At 45.4% G+C, this 22,452-nt stretch overlaps 1 protein-coding gene across 1 annotated transcript; it reads left to right on the top strand.

The window, feature by feature from the left end:
• The first annotated feature begins 9,952 nt into the window (after positions 1-9,952).
• LOC149438543 (E3 ubiquitin-protein ligase TRIM11-like) lies at positions 9,953-11,885 on the top strand. The gene has a single exon (XM_089659705.1). It carries the CDS (start codon positions 9,953-9,955, stop codon positions 11,519-11,521), a length of 1,569 nt encoding a protein of 522 aa, XP_089515831.1. The 3' UTR covers positions 11,522-11,885.
• The last annotated feature ends 10,567 nt before the right edge of the window (positions 11,886-22,452 follow it).

Below are 22,452 nucleotides of genomic sequence, written 5' to 3'. Positions count from 1 at the left end.
AGAAAAGTCAACCAGCTCCTCTGGGACTCCATCCTGTGTCCTTTGTTCTCCAGGATAGTCAACCAGCTCCTCTGGGACTCCATCCTGTGTCCAGTATTCTTTAGGAGAGTAAACCAGCTCCTCTGGCACTCCTTCCTGTGTCCAGTATTCTCTAGGAGAGTCAACTAGATCCTCTGGGACTCCATTCTGTGTCCAGTATTCTCCTGGGGAGTCAACCAGCTCCTCTGGGACTCTATACTGTATCCAGTCTTCTCCACAAGAGTCAACCAGCTCCTCTGGGACTCCATCCTGTGTTCAGTCTTCTCCACGAGAGTCAAACAGCTCCTCTGGGATGCCATCCTGTGTCCAGTCTTCTCCAGGAGAGTCAACCAGCTCTTCTGGCACTCCATCCTGTGTCCAGTATTCTCTAGGAGAGTCAATCAGCTCCTCTGGGACTCCATTCTGTGTCCAGTCTTCAGTGTTCTCTAGAAGAGTCAATCATCTCCTTTGGGACTCCACCTGTGCCCAGTCTTCTCCAGGAAAGTCAAACAGCTGCTCTGGGACTCTATACTGTATCCAGTCTTCTCCAGGGGAATCAACCAGCTCCTCTGGGACTCCTTTCTCTATCCAGTCTTCTGCAAGAGAGTCAACCAGTTCCTTCGGGACTCCATACTGTGCCCAGTCTTCTCCAGGAAAGTCAACCAGCTCCTGTAATGGACCACCTGACAGCACCTCTATCAGTCCCCTGATAGAGCCTCCCCAGAGTGCGGAGTCTAAGTACCGGAGCACTTGTTCACCAGGGCCCCTGATGGTGGGGATGGACTTGGAGCGCTCCGGGACCAGGTCACAGCTACCGGGTATCTCTACCAGAGGTAGAGGAGTCTGCCAGAGGCTCCTGTGGGTTAAGAGTCTGATGTGAGGGAGCCCGGGGATCCCTGAGGGATGGATGAGCAAGATCAAACAGGCCGTGTCGGTAACTAGCGGGTCAGTGCGGTACAAGACGATAGGCAAAGGATAGTCGGGTCACATGCAGGGTCAATACCAGAAGATCAGATCTATAAGGGAGCATCCAGGAGCAGAGTCAGGCAAGCCAAGGGGTCAGGACAGGAGAAGGCAACAAGGTCAGACAATCCAGATCAGAGTACTCACAACACAGGAAACAGGATACGCAAAGACCATTCGGCAACAAGTGTCTGTTCAGGGCTGGTTTAAGTAGCCCGCCCTGCACCTGACAGGGGCAGCCTAGGTCCTAGTGCCTGCCCAGTACTGTCATAGACGACGGGTGCACCTGGGTCCTAGTGCCCTGTGCCTGCATGTCTTGACAGACACCTACGCATGTGTAGACCCATGCGTCGCGATGGTCCCTGACAGCTCCTTTCGGACTCCATCCTGTGCCCAGCCTTCTCCAGGAGAATCAACCAGCCAGCTCCTCTGGGACTATATCCTGTGTTTAGTGTTCTCCAGGAGAGTCAACCAGCTGCTCTGGGACTCTATACTGTATCCAGTCTTCTCCAGAAAAGTCAACCAGCTCCTTTCGGACTCCATCCTGTGCCCAGCCTTCTCCGGGAGAATCAACCAGCCAGCTCCTCTGGGACTTTATCCTGTGTTTAGTGTTCTCCAGGAGAGTCAACCAGCTGCTATGGGACTCTATACTGTATCCAGTCTTCTCCAGGAGAGTCAACCACCTCCTCTGGGACTCCATTCTGTGTCAAGTCTTTAGTGTTCTCTAGGAGAGTTAATCAGTTCCTTTGGGACTCCATCCTTTGCCCAGTCTTCTACATGAAAGTCAAACAGCTGCTCTGGGACTCTATGCTGTATCCAGTCTTCTCCAGGAGAGTCAACCAGCTCTTCCGGGACTTCATTCTCTATCCAGTCTTCTGCAGGAGAGTCAACCAGCTCCTCTGGGACTTTATCCTGTGTCCATTCTTCTTCAGTGTTCTCTAGGAGAGTCAATCAGCTCCTTTGGGACTCCATCATGTGCCCAGTGTTCTCCAGGAAAGTCAACCAGCTCCTTTGGGACTCTATCCTGTGTCCAGTCTTCTCTAGGAGAGTCAACCAGCTCCTCTGGGACTCCATTCTCTATCCAGTCTTCCCCAGGAGAGTCAACCCCCTCCTTTGGGACTCCATTCTGTGTCCAGTCTCCAGTGTTCTCTAGGAGAGTCAATCAGCTCTTTTGGGACTCCATCCTGTGCCCAGTCTTCTCCAGGAAAGTCAACCAGCTCCTTTGGGACTCCATCCTGTGTCCAGTCTTCTCCAGGAAAGTCAACCAGCTCCTTTGGGACTCCATCCTGTGTCCAGTCTTCTCCAGGAAAGTCAACCAGCTCCTTTGGGACTCCATCCTGTGTCCAGTCTTCTCCAGGAGAGTCAACCAGCTCCTCTGGGACTCCATTCTCTATCTTGTCTTCTCCAGGAGAGTCAACTAGCTCTTCTGGGACTCCATTCTCTATCCAGTCTTCTCGAGGAGAGTCAGCCAGCTCCTCTGGGACTTTATCCTGTGTCTAGTGTTCTCCAGGAGAGTCAACCAGCTGCTATGGGACTCTATACTGTATCCAGTCTTCTCCAGGAGAGTCAATCACCTCCTCTGAGACTCCATTCTCTATCCAGTCTTCCCCAGGAGAGTCAACCACCTCCTCTGAGACTCCATTCTGTGTCCAGTCTTCAGTGTTCTCTAGGAGAGTTAATCAGTTCCTTTGAGACTGCATTCTCTATCCAGTCTTCTGCAGGAGAGTCAACCAGATCCTCTGGGACTCCATTCGGTGTCCAGTCTTCTCCTCTCTAGGAGAGTCAATCAGCTCCTTTGGGACTCCATCCTGTGCCCAGTCTTCTCCGGGAAAGTCAACCAGCTCCTTTGGGACTCCATCCTGTGTCCAGTCTTCTCCAGGAGAGTCAACCAGCTCCTCTGGGAATCCATTTCTATCCTGTCTTCTCCAGGAGATTCAACCAGCTTCTCTGGGACTCCGTTCTCTATCCTGTCTTCTCCAGGAGATTCAACCAACTCCTCTGGGACCCCATTCTCTATCCTGTCTTCTCCAGGAGAGTCAACCAGCTCCTCTGTTGCTCCATTCTCTTTCCAGTCTTCTCCAGGAGAGTCAACCAGCTACTCTGGGACTTTAGTCTGTGTCTAGTGTTTTCCAGGAGAGTCAACCTGCTCCTTTGGCCTAGTTACATAAAGGCTTTATTAGGCAGGCAGGCAACAGAGATACCGCTGGACAGCAGCATTGTCATTTTGGGGGGAGTGGATTGTTAGATATAACAGAAGATTTAGATACACTAACAAATCGAAGCCAAACTCCAGCTCATTTTGCAGTTACACAAACAATTATAGCAAATCTTTTTTGGGGGGGATAAAGGTTTCATATGAATACATAAAAGCTGATCATTGTAACCACCTCTGTATATGGTTAGTCTCTAACTGCTACATTTACAATAGAGCTTGTTCTGTTGAAAAACAAGAGATGTACGGGCCAGATCACCGGGTGAAAATAGAAGAAAGAAAACCTAAATAAAAGAAAACGAATACAGCCAACACATCTAAGAATTGGTAAGGTGCAATATAATAAATGTTTGTTTTTGGGTTTAATAATGCTTTCACCACTTCTGGACCGCCTGCCTGCAATTTACTGCGGATGGGCGGCCTGTGAATGCAAAGCAACATACTGGTACATCGCTGACTTATTCCATGTTTAGGGCATGTGCCTGCGCTGCCCCCCTCTCCCCCATCAACACCCGCTGTGATTGTACACAGGAGGAGCCTGTCAACAAGCTTCAGCCAATGATTCACCGCCGGGCCTGCTGATCGGCAGTGTCCAATCACAGCCCAGAGCCCTGTGTTGGCAATCAACAAAGGGCTCTGAACAGAGGGCATGATCTCTCTGTTTTATATCCCTGCAAATTGCAGCAACAACTATTTTATTCTTGAGGTTCTCTGCCAAAAAAAATGTATCATGTTTCTGGGGTTGTAAGTAATTTTCTAGCAAAAAAAAAATGCTGATTTTCACAGGATTGACAGAAACGTCAGAGAAATGTCTTGGCTAACATTGCAGTCCAAAGCAAAAAGTTGCAACACTTGGTTGTAGATCTCTTCATCTGCAGAGGGAACAAGAGAGACGGAGCAGCAGCATCACTGAATCAAGGATGAGGCCACACTTATGTGGGATACCCCCCCAACACAAACATATTACCTCCCATATGAAGATTCATAACCCAGGCCCACACTAATGGCACAGGTATGAGTGCCACCTACTGGCTGGAAGGAGAACTGACAGCCAGGCTGAACCTCCAGGGAACCGAAGACAGCCAGACTACGAATTAGCACCGACCGACTCCAGCGAAGCAGTGTTGCCAACCGTCAGTAAATTTACAGTTTGTAAAAAACATGTGTCATCGGGAACTCTCCTTGGTGCCCCCCTTCACCTCACATGATACTAGCGCCCAGGGCAGCTGCCCTTCCTGCCCACCCCTTGTCCCAGCCCTGGTCACACCTCCTTAGCATCCCATGTGTTGCATATAAGAAAGAGTTTGCTATGAAGGGGTTAATACGTGTTGACACCTCTTAAGGCCAGGTTCACATATGTGCGGCTGTGCGTGCCGCAATTTTTCCTTTGAATGGACTCACGTGACCCGGGACACGCAGGGAAGAAGTCACTGCGCTTCTTTGGAAATTGCAGACTGAGGGACCCAGTACAGTTGAAATTTCCAGTGCGGGTGATGTGCCATTAGATTTAATGGCACCTGCCCGTGGGTCCCGCATTCCTCTGTGTGGGTGATGCAGCTGCAGGTATTTGTGCGGGTCCGACAGCGGCACAAATACCCTTAGTATCCCATCTGTTGCATATAAGAAAGAGTTTGCTATGATATAATAAGTGATGACCAGGGATGGACAGACCATTTGGAAACTCGGGCACTGCCCGAGGGCCCGGGGTCAGAAGGGGGCCCCATGAGATGCCCCTGGTACCTTTTTCATAGGCTTTTTTTGAGTTTGGGCAAGGACACAGGGGCCCCATGATCCCCTATTGCCCGGGGGCCCCATGAGTTGTCAGTCCGCCCCTGGTGATGACACCTCTTTGGTATCCCATGGGTTTGTTACAGAGCTTTTTAGGTGCCGGAACTCACCCTTTCTCAGTCACCGCCTATCTCTGCCCTGTACCTACCTCTGAGTACTATTCTTTGGTTCCATCCTCCACCCACCTTCCACTACCACCCTTCTAGAGTATACAGAATCATTTTGGGTTGCTAAGTAATTTGTATGGAAATTGTTAATGATAGCAAGAAAAGCAGTAAAATAGATCTCATGCAGCCAGCAACAATAGATCCCCCACCCAGTGACAATAGATTCCCCAGCACATAATAGATCACCTGCAACAAAATACCAAAATACCACCCCAGCAATGCTAGACCACCTGCAGCAACAACATACACTATATTGCACAAGTATTGGGCCAGCCCTCCAAATCAATGGATTCAGGTATTCCAATCCCCTCCATGGCCTCAGGTGTATAAAATCAAGTCCCTAGGCATGCAGACTGCTTCTACAAACATTGGTGAAAGAATGGGTCGCTCTCAGGAGCTCAGTGACTCCAAGCGTGGTCCCGTGATAGGTTGTCACCTGTGCAATAAGTCCATCCGTGACATTTCCTGGCTACTAAATATTCCACGCTCAACTGTTAGTGGGATTATAACAAAGTGGAAGCAACTGGGAACAGCAGCAACTCAGCCACCAAGTGGTAGGCCACGTCACATGACAGAGCGGGGTCAGCGCATGCTGAAGCGCACAGTGCGCAGAAGTCACCAACTGTCTGCAGAGTCAATAGCTAATGACCTCCAAACTTGGTGTAGCCTTCAGATGAGCCCAACAACAGTGCGTAGAGAGCTTCATGGAATGGGTTTCCATGGCCGAGCAGCTGCATCCAAGCCTTACATCACCAAGTGCAGTGCAAAGCGACGGATGACGTGGTGTAAAGCATGCCACCACTGGACTCTAAAGCAGTGGAGATGTGTTCTCTGGAGTGACCAATCTCGCTTCTCCATCTGGCAATCCGATGACTGTGTCTGGGTTTGGCAGTTGCCAGCGGGAGCGGTACTTGCCTGACTGCATTGTGCCAAGTGTAAAGGTTGGTGGAGGGGGGATTATGGTGTGGGGTTGTTGTTCAGGGGTTGGGCTTGGCCCCCTAGTTCCAGTAATGGTAATTCTTAAAGCATACCAAGACATTTTGGACAATTTCATGCTCCCAACTTTGTGGGAAGAGTTTGGGGATGGCCCCTTCCTGTTCCAACATGACTGCACACCAGTGCACAAAGCAAGGTCCATAAAGACATGGAGGAGCCAGTTTGGGGTGGAGGAACTTGACTGGCCTGCACAGAGTCCTGACCTCAACCCCATAGAACCCCTTTGGGATGAACTAGAGTGGAGACTGTGAGCCAGGCCTCCTCCCCCGACATCAGTGCCTGAGCTGACAAATGTGCTTCTGGAAGAATGGTCCGACCTTCCCATAGACACCCTCCTAAACCTTGTGGACGGCCTTCCCAAAAGAGTTGAAGCTGTTATAGCTGCAAAGGGCGGGGCCAACTCAATATTAAACCCTACGTACTAAGACTGGGAGGCCATTATAGTTCATGTGCGTGGAAAGGCCGGCCAACCAATACTTTTGGAAATATAGTGTATCTCCCTGCAACCAGTAGACCCTCCAGCAGCCAGGAACAATAGACCCCTCCCTCTCCCTCAAAAGTAGATCTCTCCCGTTAACAACTGATCCCTCAGCAATAATAGATCCCCCATCAGTAACAATAGGCCTCCCTGGAAAATAGATGCCCACCATGAACGATTAGGGTTGCCACCTCATCCCTTTAAACCCGAGCACAGGTTTTTACACAGGTTCTGGGGCTAACGTAATGCAGATAAGGCACTCAGTGAGTTTAATGGCCACCTTCATCAGCCCCAGAACTTGTGTCATTAACATGTGTTTGGGTTTAAAGGGATGAGGTGGCAACTCTATGTACAATAGATCCTTCAGCACAACCCAGCACCCCTTGCTATTACATACATTCAGTGGTGGAGGTGGCGTTCCCACTGAAAAAAAAGCCTTAGTTGTATATAAGGAAGGGTTTGCTATGGAGGGGTTAATAGGTGGTGACACCTCTAGTATCCCATGCGTCGCGCATAAGGAAGGGTTTGCTATGGAGGGGTTAAAAGGTGGTGACACCTCTAGTATCCCATGCGTCGTGTATAAGGAAGGGCTTGCTATGGAGGGGTTAATAGGTGGTGACACCTCTAGTATCCCATGCGTCGCGTATAAGGAAGGGTTTGCTATGGAGGGGTTAATAGGTGGTGACACTTCTAGTATCCCATGCGTTGCGTATAAGGAAGGGTTTGCTATGGAGGGGTTAATAGGTGGTGACACTTCTAGTATCCCATGCGTTGCGTATAAGGAAGGGTTTGCTATGGAGGGGTTAATAGGTGGTGACACTTCTAGTATCCCATGCGTTGCGTATAAGGAAGGGTTTGCTATGGAGGGGTTAATAGGTGGTGACCCCTCTAGTATCCCATGCCTTGCGTATAAGGAAGGGTTTGCTATGGAGGGGTTAATAGGTGGTGACACCTCTAGTTGCATATAAGGAAGGGTTTGCTATGGAGGGGTTAATAGGTGGTGACACCTCTAGTATCCCATGTGTTGAGTAGAAGGAAGGGCTTTCTATGGAGGGGTTAATAGGTGGGGGCACCTCTAGTATCCCATGTGTTGAGTAGAAGGAAGGGCTTTCTATGGAGGGGTTAATAGGTGGGGGCACCTCTAGTATCCCATGTGTTGAGTAGAAGGAAGGGCTTTCTATGGAGGGGTTAATAGGTGGTGACACCTCTAGTATCCCATGTGTTGAGTAGAAGGAAGGGCTTTCTATGGAGGGGTTAATAGGTGGGGGCACCTCTAGTATCCCATGTGTTGCGCATAAGGAAGGGTTTGCTATGGAGGGGTTAATAGGTGGTGACACCTCTAGTATCCCATGTGTTATATATAAGGAAGGGTTTGCTATGGAGGGGTTAATAGGTGGTGACACCTCTAGTATCCCATGTGTTGTATATAAGGAAGGGCTTGCTATGGAGGGGTTAATAGGTGGTGGCACCTCCTCAGTATCCCATGTGTTGTATATCAGAAGATATTTAGGCCCTGACCTCTTATCTCTATTCCCTGTGCAGGTCAGTGATCAGAGAGGTGGGATGGCTGAGCTCATAGGTCTGCTGGGACCCCTTTCTATTGGATTTTATTTATTTGGGGGGTTTGTTTGGGTATACACTTGGTTGCATGTATAGGTGGTTGTTGGCACTGTCCACCCTCCTACACTTTGTGTGGGTATATGTATGGTTTGGTTCATCCCTCTAACTGCTACATCTGCAGGACAGATTGGTCTGTTTAAAAAACACTTACTGGCAGGTTCACAAGGTGAACATAAAGGGAAGTAAGCCTAAAAAAAGAAACTAATGAAGCTGTTCCCTCTAAAAATTGGCAAGCTGCAATAGAATGTTTTTTGGGGGTTTGATACTGCTTTAAATGTGAAGATTTATTGGGTGAAGCCTCAGACTCTGGACTCTATTTCAAAAATCTCTTCAGTGTTGTGTGGTGTTTTTTTTTGTTATTTTTTTGGAATATTGGCCCCATTTCCCCTCATCTGTCTACTTTTACTGAACAGTCTGACTTATTGTTAATTTTTTTTTATTTTTGGTGTTTTTGTTTTGTTTTTGCTCTTTATTTTGGTGCATGTGCTTTGTTTTTTGTGGGTTTTTTTTGCTGTTTTTTGTTTTGGGGGTGTGTATTATTATTATTATTATTATTATTATTATTATTATTATTATTATTATTTATTTTTTGTGTGTGGTGTTTTTGGGTTTTTTTTTTTTTTTGTTTTGTTTTTTATATATTTTTCCCTGAAACACATGGATGACCTCTTCTTGGTCTCCACATTCAAGGGCATCCTGCTCAAGGAGGCAGCTTTTCCATACTGGATATTACTTGGTAGCCTCCATTTAGGTTGGGGAGGCTGCAGAATCCCAGTAGCACATCCAAACCGCATTGCCACCCCTGGGTTTGATAGGGCTAGTGCTGTGGAAGGGATCAGGCATCATTGGATCAATCTTACACCGGCCTGAACCAGCAGGCATGTATGGCACGATTTCTTGAAGCCTGGGATCTTCTGCACCCACTTATAGGTATCTTTGGTGGCCCTAGTATTGTATTTTTGGATCAGGACATTTTTGGGGGAGTCTTGAACAGCAGTATGATTTTAAGTACATTACACATTATTCTTTCTATAGGAGGGACCACGTGGGGTATATTTAGATGTCCTTGCCCATCCCCCACACATTTTTTTTTTTTTTTTTTTTTTTTTTTTTCCTGGTAATGATATATCCTTTTTCTTTGTCCGTTTCTATTTATGCTCCATAGAGGTGAATTTTGGCCTTTGTGTTCAGATTAATGATTTTCTGTTGCTGTTTTTGTTTTTACAGTATCCCACCCCTAAGGAAGCACTGAGTGAAACCCGTTTTGAGTTTTGGACTCACCCCTAACCATCACATCATTGGCTGCTTGCTCTATGTATTTGTGATTTTATAGGTATTATACTGAATTTTTGATGTGGTATGTTACTAGGCCCATTTGGCTTAAAATGCAGATATGGATCGGCCATTAGGGGTGCTAATGTGATCATATTGGGATCTTTGCTACACATGGTTTTTATACTTGCTCCATCATCCTTTGTTGGGACACATAAAAACCTGTACATTCAGCATTGTATTTTATAAGTGTTTGAGAGACAACACCTTTAGAGTCCCACTCCTTGTCTTCATTTTGTGTTGTATTTATGGGGATGTTTTGTTGCTTCCATCCACTGATCACCTGATATTCCTGACCCTACATAGGAATTTGTCTAACTCTACATCTTGTTTAATGAGTTCCAGAAACCTTTTTGTTTGTTTCTCTTGCAGTTAGCGATGGCGTCTTCAGACCTGAGAGCGGAGCTGGATTGTTCCATCTGCCTGAACATGTATACGGATCCCATCATGTTGAAATGTGGGCACAACTTCTGCCGTGTCTGCATTGGCCGCGCGTTGGATACACAGGAGGGGTCTGGAAGTTATTCCTGTCCTCAGTGCAGGGAGAAGCTCCCACAGCGGCTGCCACTGTACAGAAATATATTTCTGCGCAACATCACTCGGCGTTTCCTGTCTTCTCCTCAAGACCCGGAGAAGACCGGCATCTCCTGTACTTGCTGTGTTCACACCTCTGTACCTGCTGTGAAGTCCTGTCTACATTGTGAGGCTTCTCTATGTGATGACCACCTGAGAGTCCACAGCAAGTCACCAGACCACGTCTTATGTGACCCCACCACCACCCTGGAGAACAGGAAATGCTCCGTTCATAAGAAGATCCTGGAGTTTTACTGCACTGAGGACTCTACTTGTATCTGTGCCTCCTGCTTTATAGTTGGAGAACATCGGGGACACCAGGTGGAGACATTGGAAGAGGCCTTGCAAAAGAAGCATCAGAAACTGACAGTCCATCTTCAGAAACGGATTAATAAGAGAGAGAAGACCAAAGAAAGAGTAAAGAGTCTGCAGGAACACAGGGGAAAAGTACAAGGAAAAGTAGACTGCGTAACCGAGGGAGTCAATGTCATGTTCAAAGATTTCAGAGAACGTCAGGAAGACCTGGAGAAGAGGGTGCTGAGTGAAATCTCTGGGCAGGCAGAGCGGGTCTTGAGCCCAGTCGATGATCTGATTCAGCAGATGGAATTAAAAATGGATGAACTGTCCAGGAAGATGCATCCCTTAGAGGAGCTGTGTGCCATGATGGATCCATTGACAGTCTTGCGGGACTCAAACACGGGTGACTTGTGCGATACTGAGGATGGAGATGAGGACACGGAGAGACACGAGGAACGCCTACATGATGGAGGGGATCTGGATATGACTGGGGCCACACATGTGTTCCGCACAGGCATCTCTGATCTAATAACTGGTGCAAATGGGGGGATCTATATACAGAAAGCTGTAGACCTATCATTGGATGAGGACACCGCTTCTAATGATGTATGTATCTCCAGTGACAAGAAGACTGCATCCAGGTCAGGTACTAACCAGAATCGCCCAGCTACTAAGCAGAGATTTTTGCATTATCGTCAAGTTTTAGGCAGTCAGAGTTTCTCTTCAGGGAGGCATTATTGGGAAGTAGATGTCCATGCATCCAATAACTGGAGAATCGGGATGTGTTACAACCGTATAGACAGGGAGGGGGATGACTCCTTGATTGGATGTAATGACGTCTCCTGGGGTTTGGACAGGAGGGGTAAAAGGTATACAGTAGTGCATGACAATTGTGAGACTGATCTCCCTGACAATGTTCCTGGTAGTCGAGTCCGGGTATATGTGGATTATGAGGCCGGGCAGATCACCTTCTATATGTATGACCCCATCCGCCACCTCCACACCTTCACTGCCACCTTCACCGAGCCCCTCTATGCTGTGCTGGGTGTTTGGCATTCTTATATATCATTGGCTTAAAGGGACATGTGAAAAATCTGCCGAGACATTGGTGGCCTCATTATGAATGGGGGAATATTGTGAATGTGTCTGATTTCTTTCATCTTCCTCTTTTTGATCAGTGATTGGCTGGGACCCCTGTCCCTTACCTTGGGGCCACCAATCTGTATAGCTCTGGCCAAAAGAACTGACCCCATGCTTTGCAGCTTTGGACTCTTGGCTTCAGTCAAGCAATACGCATTACAAGTAATTCAATATTGTGTGGGTCGGCCAAATCCCTCTCTAGTAGGTTTCCCATTGACTCCAGCACTGGGTTCTCTGTACCAGAGTTCCCAGCTCTGCCCATAATGAGGAATATCCATTATTTTTAATTTTGTATTTTATATTCTGGAGTTTACAACGGGAGGAGTGAGACTGTCACCATTTCAGTCTCGCTAGTATACAGTGTCTTTTTTATAATGTATCTTTTGTTCTAAAGAGTCGTAGTAATGAACAAATGTGTTAGAGGGGTACTTTTAGCGTGTGGTGTGTTTTTTTTTTTTTTTTTTTTTTTTTTTTTTTTTTTCGTTTTTTTTTAACATTACAAACTATTATGTGCCACTAATTGAATCTACAGTATTAATATAATGTATTGTGTCTGTATTTTGAATCATTAAAACTTCAGTTTTTAAAGAATTGCTATTAGAGGATCACTAATCTATTGTATCCCTTTTTTTATATAAAGTGTAATGATGACCATTTATCGCTGGCAGGGGTGGACTGACCATTTGGAAACTCAAGCACTGCCCGAGGGCCCGGGGTCAGTAGGGGGCCCCATGAGATGCCCCTGGTACCTTTTTCATAGGCTTTTTTGTTTGGGCAAGGACACGGGCCCCATGATCTCCTATTGCCCGGGGGCCCCATGAGTTGTCAGTCCACCCCTGATCGCTGGTATAAGATATCAGGCAGGATGGAGGGGGTGTAGGACCGGACTGCAGTGCAGCACTGTATCAGTCTAGCATTGCACAGGTGAAGCTTCTTCTTAAAGAAAATCTAACCCATTCCTTACTAGAGAACCAGTCACTAGAAATCGAGGGAATTCACACCCTTCTAGCACAATGACTGCTGATCTCTTAGATACTACAGCTAATATGTCGGTGCTGGTGATATTCCATGTCCCTAACCAATAGGTCGGCGCTGGTGATATTCCATGTCCCTAACCAATAGGTCGGCGCTGGTGATATTCCATGTCCCTAACCAATAGGTCGGCGCTGGTGATATTCCATGTCCCTAACCAATAGGTCGGCGCTGGTGATATTCCATGTCCCTAACCAGTTCATCTCTACCACCTTTAGTCCCCTATCACATGGGTGTTCCGTATGTCCGTTTTACGGATGAAAAACAAACACCCATGTATTTCTATGGACTAGTGGATGTAAACGGATGGTCATCTGTTTACATCCATTAATGTCTGCATCTGTGTGTGGTGGGTTTGTTTTTTTGGTTTTTTTTGTTCTGAAAGGAAATCCATTTTCTTCCAAATAAATAAATTGGAGGGGATGGATAAGAAAGTGACAAACGAATGCAAAAAAAAAAAACTGATGTGAACTAACTAATATATATTAGTTGGGTCCATAAATATTGGGACATCGACACAATTCTAACATTTTTGGCTCTATACACCACCACAATGGATTTGAAATGAAACAAACAAGATGTGCTTTAACTGAAGACTGTCAGCTTTAATTTGAGGGTATTTACATCCAAATCAGGTGAACGGTGTAGGAATTACAACAGTTTGCATTTGTGCCTCCCACTTGTTAAGGGACCAAAAGTAATGGGACAATTGGCTTCTCAGCTGTTCCATGGCCAGGTGTGTTATTCCCTCATTATCCCAATTACAATGAGCAGATAAAAGGTCCAGAGTTCATTTCAAGTGTGCTATTTGCATTTGGAATCTGTTGCTGTCAACTCTCAAGATGAGATCCAAAGAGCTGTCACTATCAGTGAAGCAAGCCATCATTAGGCTGAAAAAACAAAACAAACCCATCAGAGAGATAGCAAAAACATTAGGTGTGGCCAAAACAACTGTTTTTGGAACATTCTTAAAAAGAAGGAACGCACCGGTGAGCTCAGCAACGCCACAAGACCCGGAAGTCCACGGAAAACTGTGGTGGATGACCGAAGAATTCTTTCCCTGGTGAAGAAAACACCCTTCACAACAGTTGGCCAGATCAAGAACACTCTCCAGGAGGTAGGTGTATGTGTGTCAAAGTCACCAATCAAGAGAAGACTTCACCAGAGTGAATACAGAGGGTTCACCACAAGATGGAAACCATTGGTGAGCCTCAAAAACAGGAAGGCCAGATTAGAGTTTGCCAAACGACATCTAAAAAAGCCTTCACAGTTCTGGAACAACATCCTATGGACAGATGAGACCGAGATCAACTTGTACCAGAGTGATGGGAAGAGAAGAGTATGGAGAAGGAAAGGAACTGCTCATGATCCTAAGCATACCACCTCATCAGTGAAGCATGGTGGTGGTAGTGTCATGGCGTGGGCATGTATGGCTGCCAATGGAACTGGTTCTCTTGTATTTATTGATGATGTGACTGCTGACAAAAGCAGCCGGATGAATTCTGAAGTGTTTCGGGAATATTATCTGCTCATATTCAGCCAAATGCTTCACAACTCATTGGACGCCGCTTCACAGTGCCAATGGCCAAGTCAATCACCTGACCTGAATCCGATTGAGCATTTCACTTGCTGAAGACAAAACTGAAGGGAAAATGCCCCAAGAACAAGCAGGAACTGAAGACAGTTGTAGTAGAGGCCTGGCAGAGCATCACCAGGGATGGAACTCAGCGTCTGGTGATGTCTATGCGTTCCACACTTCAGGCTGTAATTGACTGCAAAGGATTTGCAACCAAGTATTAAAAAGTGAAAGTCTGATTTATGATGATTATTCTGTCCCATTACTTTTGGTCCCTTAACAAGTGGAAGGCACATATGCAAACTGTTATAATTCCTACACCGTTCACCTGATTTGGATGTAAATACCCCCAAATTAAAGCTGACAGTCTGCAGTTAAAGCACATCTTGTTCTTTTCATTTCAAATCCATTGTGGTGGTGTATAGAGCCAAAAATGTTAGACTTGTGTCGATGTCCCAATATTTATGCACCTGACTGTGGACTGTGTATGTATATGTGTGTAATATGTAAAAAAAAAAATTTATATATATATATTTTTTTTTTCTCCAGTTGATTTCTTGCAACCCCCCCCCCCCCCTTTCATACAATGCATGAAAGTAAAAACCTTGTGTGTGTTTGGTTTTTTTTTTTTTAATTTGGTTACATTGATACTCTTTAGAATGTTTGTTTTTATTAACAGAGGGAAATGACAACCTAAACATAACTATTGATAGCATTTTTTTTAATTCCTTCTAGCAGAGAGGGATGTACATTGAGATTCATTGGATCAATGGCTATTCACAAACATCCTAGGAGTCTGCAGGAGGGGTTTTCTTGGCTAAGCACAATCTCCTCCTGCCTGTATTTGATAAAAATGCGCACTCCCAGATGCGCATAGTAAAAGCGCAATGTATTGAATCCTATAATGACCAAAGATCTGCAGGAAGCCCCCTTGAGGTGGACCAGACAGCATAGGAAGAAACTCCCTCCTTTGGATCTGAGACTACTCTCCAACTGTTTTCCAGCTGGAGTCCTGGGGGCTGTCTAACAAAGCCATCTCCAACAGCATCTTTTACTATGCGCATCTGATCAGTGTGCATTTTTATCAAACTCCCTGCAGGGATTCAAAGTCGCATGGAATATTTTAATACCACCTGTGCAACAGGATCTGTATGCGGCATATTTCTCTGACCAGTTTGTCAGACCCTCACCATCATATGAATGCATTTTTTGTTTTATGACTTTTTTTCACAGCCACACTTTTTTGTTTGCGCTCATTGTAGCTCTTCATTCACTCCCATGTTATCACTTGTGTTTAATGTTTTATATCAATAATATCTTTAATAGTGATATATATTAATTTCTTCAGTGCTGCACCAATTTTTGTGTTTTTTTTTTTTTTGTGTGTGTATGTGTAACATACATACATACATACATACATACATACATACATATGTGTATGTATATATGTGTGTGTGTGTGTGTGTGTGTGTGTGTATATTCTGGTTTCTTTTTTATGTGCATTTGCTGCTGACCTCAGAGTCTTGAGCGCTCGCCGATCTTGTATTCAACTTTATGTAATGCACCAGCCACCATCTGGGAATTTTATCAATGGCATTTTTCATCAGTTGTTTGGTCAGATTGTCCTAGTGTACCTAGATAATATCTTGATATAGTCCTCCTCCCTGAGTAAACACTGTAATCATGCCTGTGGTGTACTGGCCAAATTCCAAGATCACTCTTTTGTATACAAAATTGCTATAGACTCTTCCATTGTGAATTCCATCCCCCCTTCGACCTGCCCTAAGGACCTGAAAACATTCTAGTTCTTCTTGGGCTATGCAAACGTCTATAGAAGGTTCATAAAAACAAGCTTCCCACCATTGTGGCACCAATTACAGCCATTATTAAGAAGGGAGGTAATACTGCTCCCTCTTCCAAAGGCCATCTCTCAAAAACTTAGATCTGTACCCTGACTTTTTTTTTTTCCTGTCAATTGTTAAGTTGATGCTTCAGATGTTGGTGTAATCCCCTCAACATTTTCCCTTCTTGATTCTTTGCACCCTTGCACAGAAGTCCATTAGAACACTGAATATCATGAACTTTTGGCTGTTAAATAGGTGTTGGAGAAATATTCAAAAATGCATGCTCCCACCAACAAAGTCTGCTTGTGGCTTTTGATGTGGATAATGCTGCCAACACTCTATGTAGCCTTGACATGTGTTCACTATTATCATGGTGTTTGTGTGGTGCTTGGTCCGCTTTTGTGTTCAGTATTATCATGGTGTTCATGTGGCATTTGGTCCTCTTTGTGGACAATATTATGGAATTTGTGTGGCGCTTGGGCCTCCTTTTTTGTGTTCAATATTATCATGGTGCTTGTGTGGCACTTGGTCTTCTTTGTGGACAATATTATCATGGCGTTCGTGTGGCGCTTGGGCCTCTTTTGTGTTCAGTATTATTGTGGTGTTCGTGTGGCGCTTGGGCCTCTTTTGCGTTCAGTATTATCGTGGCGTTCTTGTGGCGCTTGGGCCTCTTTTGCGTTCAGTATTATCGTGGTGTTCGTGTGGCGCTTGGGCCTCTTTTTTGTTTTCAGTATTATCGTGGCGCTTGGGCCTCTTTTGCGTTCAGTATTATCGTGGTGTTCGTGTGGCGCTTGGGCCTCTTTTTTGTGTTCAGTATTATCGTGGCGCTTGGGCCTCTTTTGCGTTCAGTATTATCGTGGTGTTCGTGTGGCGCTTGGGCCTCCTTCTTTTTTGTTTGTGTGTGGTGTTTTTTTTTTTTTTGTTTACAATAAAGTAAATGTGTGTATGGATATCAAAAACTTGATATCCTTAACCCTGATCCCTGAGGAAGTCACAAGATGAGGGACGTAACGCATACGATGGAGCCGGGTGACCTCATGGATGAGACTGTAAGTTCAGCAATAGCCGTCAGACAAAACTGCCTGGACTGTGAATGAGGGAATTTCCAGTCGTTATTCAAGAGTAATATAAAACGAGAGAGGGATTTTAATAAATGTTTTTTAGTTGCCATACAACACTATGGAGGATGGTCTCTTTTTGCATAGGATTGGTAGAAGCTGGGGAAAGCCGTTTTAAGGACACTGGGTGCAGAAAGACCGAGAGGGCACACAGGCCAAGTGCATTACCTTTTTTAAAAGTTGGTTTTGATATACTCACAAAGGAATAAAAGTCAAAGGCACATAAGAATTACAGCAAGCTCCAATCTCACTGAAAGGTGTTTGGTCGGGGACTATAGACCTCTAAATGCTGGCGCGTTTCTGAGACTGTTGGTAGCGGCTCTGAGGAAGAGGCATTGCCTCGAAACACATCAACCATTTGGTGGGCTATAGTTCCTGCTCAGACACCTTCCAGGGAGATTGGACCTTGCTGTGATTCTGATGTGACTTTTGTTACTTTAATATCGCATTTTATACAATAAACCAACTTTTATAGGTAATGCACTAGGCCTCTGTGTTCCTTTTTTTTTTTTTTTGTCTTTTTTTTTTTTTTTTACATGCAGTTTATTTTGGATTTCCTTGGTCCATTGGGGGCAGCAAGGTGTGTATTCCATAGGCTATCCATGTATGGTTAGTCACTGCGGTGTCCAGTAGTACAAGCATTTGTTCACTTTTCTTTAAGGACACTGATACCTGGGGTTGACCTGCTTGGACAGCATAGTATTAGACCTGTATGGAAATAGAGTGACCATTTCTAACATTGCCAGGTCCGGGGTGTGTATATACAATCTGGTGGTTTTGTGTCTAAAACTGGCAGCCAGACTCCAAAAATTCCAAAGCAGATGTTCTTTCTGCAGCTTAAAACCTAGTTCCAAAGATTTCTTGGAGACAGTATTTTCATCCAGCTCAGATCCTGGCCATTATTTCCTTGGATCTGATCCCTTCTAGATCTGAGGAACAGATTATCATCCTACTTCTTTTGGTCAAGTTCTTCGTTCCCCTGCACCTCAGGCATCAAGATCAGAAGCTCATGATGCCTGGATGTCAAGGTATCGTGAAGACTTTTAATCTGGTGTTTCATATCCACTGGTGGCCTACCCTCTGCATGGATGTCCATTCTTTTGTGAAAGCTTGTGAGCCTTGTGCCCATTCCAAGTCCTATAGGTCCAAGCCCTTTTTGTTTACTCCTTTACCTGCCAGTCTCTGAATGTTCCTGGACCAGGGGCAGACTGACAACTCATGGGGCCCCCGGCAATAGTGGATCATGGGGCCCCTGTGTCCTTGCCCAAACTAAAAAAAAAAAAGCCTATGAAAAGGGTACCAGGGGCATCTCATGGGGCTCCCTACTGACTTCGGGCGGTGCCCGAGTTTCCAAATGGTCAGTCTGCCCCTGCCCTGGACTCATCTGGCTGTGGACTTCATTGAAGACCTTTCTCTGTCAAATGGGCATGTGCTTTTTTTGGGTCACTGTGGATCAAGTAAGCAAAATGTCCCCCTTAATTTCATTATTTCCTGCTTTCATGACAAATCTTCTGAAGTCAGTTCATTGGGATACTATAGGTTCTTCTCAAGTTCATTGTAATGCCAGTCACTTTTAATGATAAAGAGGAATATAAAATGGCCCACATCTTGGACTACCAGAAATATTGAGAATTCTTTTCAGTGCAAGGGGCTTTGACCCCTAAGGAAAATTCCCATGTCCCTGCCTACGTTGTCCATGCATGCACCCTAACAAGTCAGTCTCAAAGGGTGCTGGGGGCCTTCCTCGGGGAACCCAGGACCCATTGCACTAGCGTAGGGTCTGATGAGTCCAAGGATTCAGCCCGATACCTAATGGCTGTCGGTGCCATAGTCTAGCCTGTAGAGATCTGTGTGTCCTTCCATGGATATGCCTCCCCAGACCATTGCTGACCCACCACCAAAACTATCATGCTAAACGATATTACAGGCAGCAGAACCTTCTCCAGGTCTTTCACATCTGTCACATGTGCTCAGAATGAAATTGCTCATCTGTGAAAAGCACAGGGCGCCAGTGGTGGACATGCCAATCGAGCTCTACGGTGCCAGGAAGTGAGCAGAGGGCCCACTAGAAGGTCGGGCCCTCAGGCCACCTTCATGAAGTCTGTTTCTGATTGTTTGGTTAGAGACATTCACACCAGTGGCCTGCTGAAGGTCATTTTGTAGGGCTCTGGCAGTGCACATCCTGTTCCTCTTTGCACAAAGGAGCAGATACCGGTCTGCTGATGGGTTAAGGACCTTCTATGGTCCTGTCCAGCTCTCCTAGAGTAACTGCTTGTCTCCTGGAATCTCCTCCATGCTCTTGAGACTGTGCTGGGAGACACAGCAAACCTTCTGACAATGGCACGTATTTATATGCCATCCTGGAGGAGTTGGACTGCCTGTACAACCTCTGTAGGGTCCAAGTATGGCCTCATGCTACAAGTAGTGACACTGACCCTAGCCAAATGCAAAACTAGTGAAAACCAGTCAGAAAAGATAAGTAGGGAAAAAAATGACAGTGGCCTCCACCTGTAAAACCATTCCTGTTTTGGGGGCTCATCTCAGTGTTGCCCATCTAGTGCACCTTTTAATTTCATTAACACCTAAGCAGCTGAAACTGAACAACCCCCTCTGCTACTTACCTGACCAGATCCATATCCCAGGAGTTTCATTGACGTGATGCTAGACTTTATTTGTATTATCCATCAGTTTGAGTTTAAAAAATCTGGTGCAATATTTTAATTATGTTTTTATATTTAATTGGTAATCTGTCATGGACTTAAGTTGGTGCTGGCAGTCAGTCCTCAATATGGCGCCGAAAGTTTATGCATGCTTTTTGGCTTTTGAATTTTGGCCTTTTTTAAAAAAAAAAAAAAAAAAATCAATCCGATCACTTAGTTAACATCAAGTTAGGGGTGGCTGGTCTTCAACATGGTGCCCATATTATAATAGTGTATGGGGATACACTATTATAATATGGGCACCAATATATGTCTCCAATATGGCGCCTTGGTTGTAAGAGTGTATGGACTATGGAAATTGGTCTCTACAGTAATTACCGTATTTTTTTGCTCCATAAGATGCACTTTTTTTTTTTTTTTCCCCAAAAAAAGGGGGAAAAAAATGTCAGTGCGTCTTATGGAGCGAATGTAAAGCGGGCAGTCTGGTATTTCTGCCGTCACCATGTCAGAATACCGGGCCGGCCGCTCAGCTCTTCACTCCTTACCTGTTCCTCGCTCCAGCGCTGCAGTCTTCCCGCGGCGGGTTCTGTGACAGCCGAGTGCCCACTGCGCATGCGCGAGAAGCGCTGCGCTTTGTGAATGGTCCGGTGTCTTCTGGGACACATGACTTCTCCTCCTTCTCCTTCCTGCATGGCAGCACCAGGGTCGTTGGTTCAAATCCCAACCAGAGCACCAGCTGCCTGGAGCCTACATGGCCCCCCCACACACATGCCACTAGGCCAATTGGATCCTGCCCACATTGGCCCTAGTATGAATGTAGGTTAGGGACCCTAGACTGTACACCCCCTGAGGGTTAGGTACTGATGTGAATTTTTATATATATAATAGCAAGCGCTGCGTAAATTAACAGCGCTATTGAAGTACCTGAAATAGTAAGTGTATTTTTTAATCACTTCCCACCCAGGTAATGTACACATAGCCAGATGGGTGCTCTCCTCCAGTTCCGGGAGGAGGATGTACAAGGACGTCTTCATGTGCACTCCCTGGGGCAGGAAGTGGCGTGATTCTGTGAATGTATACAAGCATAATGTGATCACTTTGGCCAATCGTATGATGACAAGTAAACACAACTGTCATGAATGTCTTTCATACACAACAGCTTGTTTACTGTTTTTGTTGTTTTTGATCGGTCACAGTGATTACACGGTACAGAGCCATTCACAGTGGTCCTGTACCATGTGATAGCTGTAGCCAATGACTGCAAACACAATGGTAAATATGCTGTCGCATATGAAAGACATTCATAAACCCTACACGCTGCCTGAGACTGAGGCATGTGTGATGTCAGTGCCACAAACTGCGCCGAAGCGGTTTTTTTGTACAGTGACATCTTCAGGGAAACTGTCCACTGAAGATGTCTTTGGACGACACGCGTCAGAGCTTGTAGTACTGAAATCATCACAAACAGCTGCAGTTTTGGGTGGCGTGCAGTGTTTATGACATTTGTATTTTGCTATTCTATGTTTTCTTGTAAGGAATTCCTTTTTGTTATAAAGCAGCTCTCCTCAGTCTGAGGACTGATTGGCATCTATGTTGGTGAGATAAAGGAGGGGAGGTGGACTCGGAGGCGTGCATAAAACCTGAAGGGCTCTGGAGCAAGGTCTGAGGGAGGAAGGGGAGCTGAAAGGTCTATAAGGGCTGGTCGGCTCTCATTGCTGGTGGTTGATAGGTGGTGAGGGGGCCATATGTCGCCACCACCTGTTTTGACCCTGAAAATGCTGACCACTGTGCCTCTACTGTGAGACGTTTCAATTTTTCCATGTGTCCATCCCTGAGTGGCAGCATCTCCTTCTTCAGATGGGCAGTTGGGCACTAAAACTGCAGCTCTGCCTTCTGCTTTACCTCCCTCCCACCACCCATGGGGATGAGACCCTTGCGCTTACACGGGTGGGTGGGGTAAAATTCAGTCGGTTGAGCTACAGTGTCTGCACCCTTTTTTTTTTTTTTTTTTTTTTTTTTTTTACTACTGAAAACGGTCTCTAATTTGATTGAAAGGATACATTTATACAATTTTTTTTTCTTGAGTTTTTTGCTTTAGATTTACCAAAAACAATATACTATGTCAAATCCAAACACTTTTTCAGTTGTATCCAATTAGCAAGCCATTGCACTACATAGTTGAAGGTAAATCTAAAGGAAATTGGACAGAAAATTGTATAGTGTATGGCCACCTAAACTCTTTCAGCTTCCTCATGCTGTGCCTACTTTCCAGGTGAGTTTTTATGCAGGCCATACACGGGTCCAATTACAAACAAATATTCTTTAGAAAATTTTTGTGCGTCCTTTTTTTTTTTTTTTTTTTTTTTTGTAATGCGACGGCGCCATCATTGATTTCGAAATTCGACCAGCCAAGCCTTCCATTTCACCTCATGTTGCCACAGAAAATAATTTGTGGCCAAGAATTTTCTTTTCTTTCCAGGTCCCAGCTAATTTCTTTTTCATTTTACATTTCTCATCACTGATTAGAAATTTGTTCGTCTTTCAAAAAATTTGCCTGATCGCTCAAATTCGATTGTCACATGAAAATTGGCTGTTTCTCTAAACCCACTAATGGTGTGAAATTTGAACAAAAATTCTT

The sequence above is a fragment of the Staurois parvus genome, unplaced genomic scaffold, assembly GCF_062004578.1.
Source record: "Staurois parvus isolate SC_StPar_1 unplaced genomic scaffold, SC_StPar_1.0 ptg001181l, whole genome shotgun sequence".
Taxonomy (NCBI): Eukaryota; Metazoa; Chordata; class Amphibia; order Anura; family Ranidae; genus Staurois; species Staurois parvus.
This window is presented reverse-complemented; position numbering and strand designations above follow the sequence as displayed.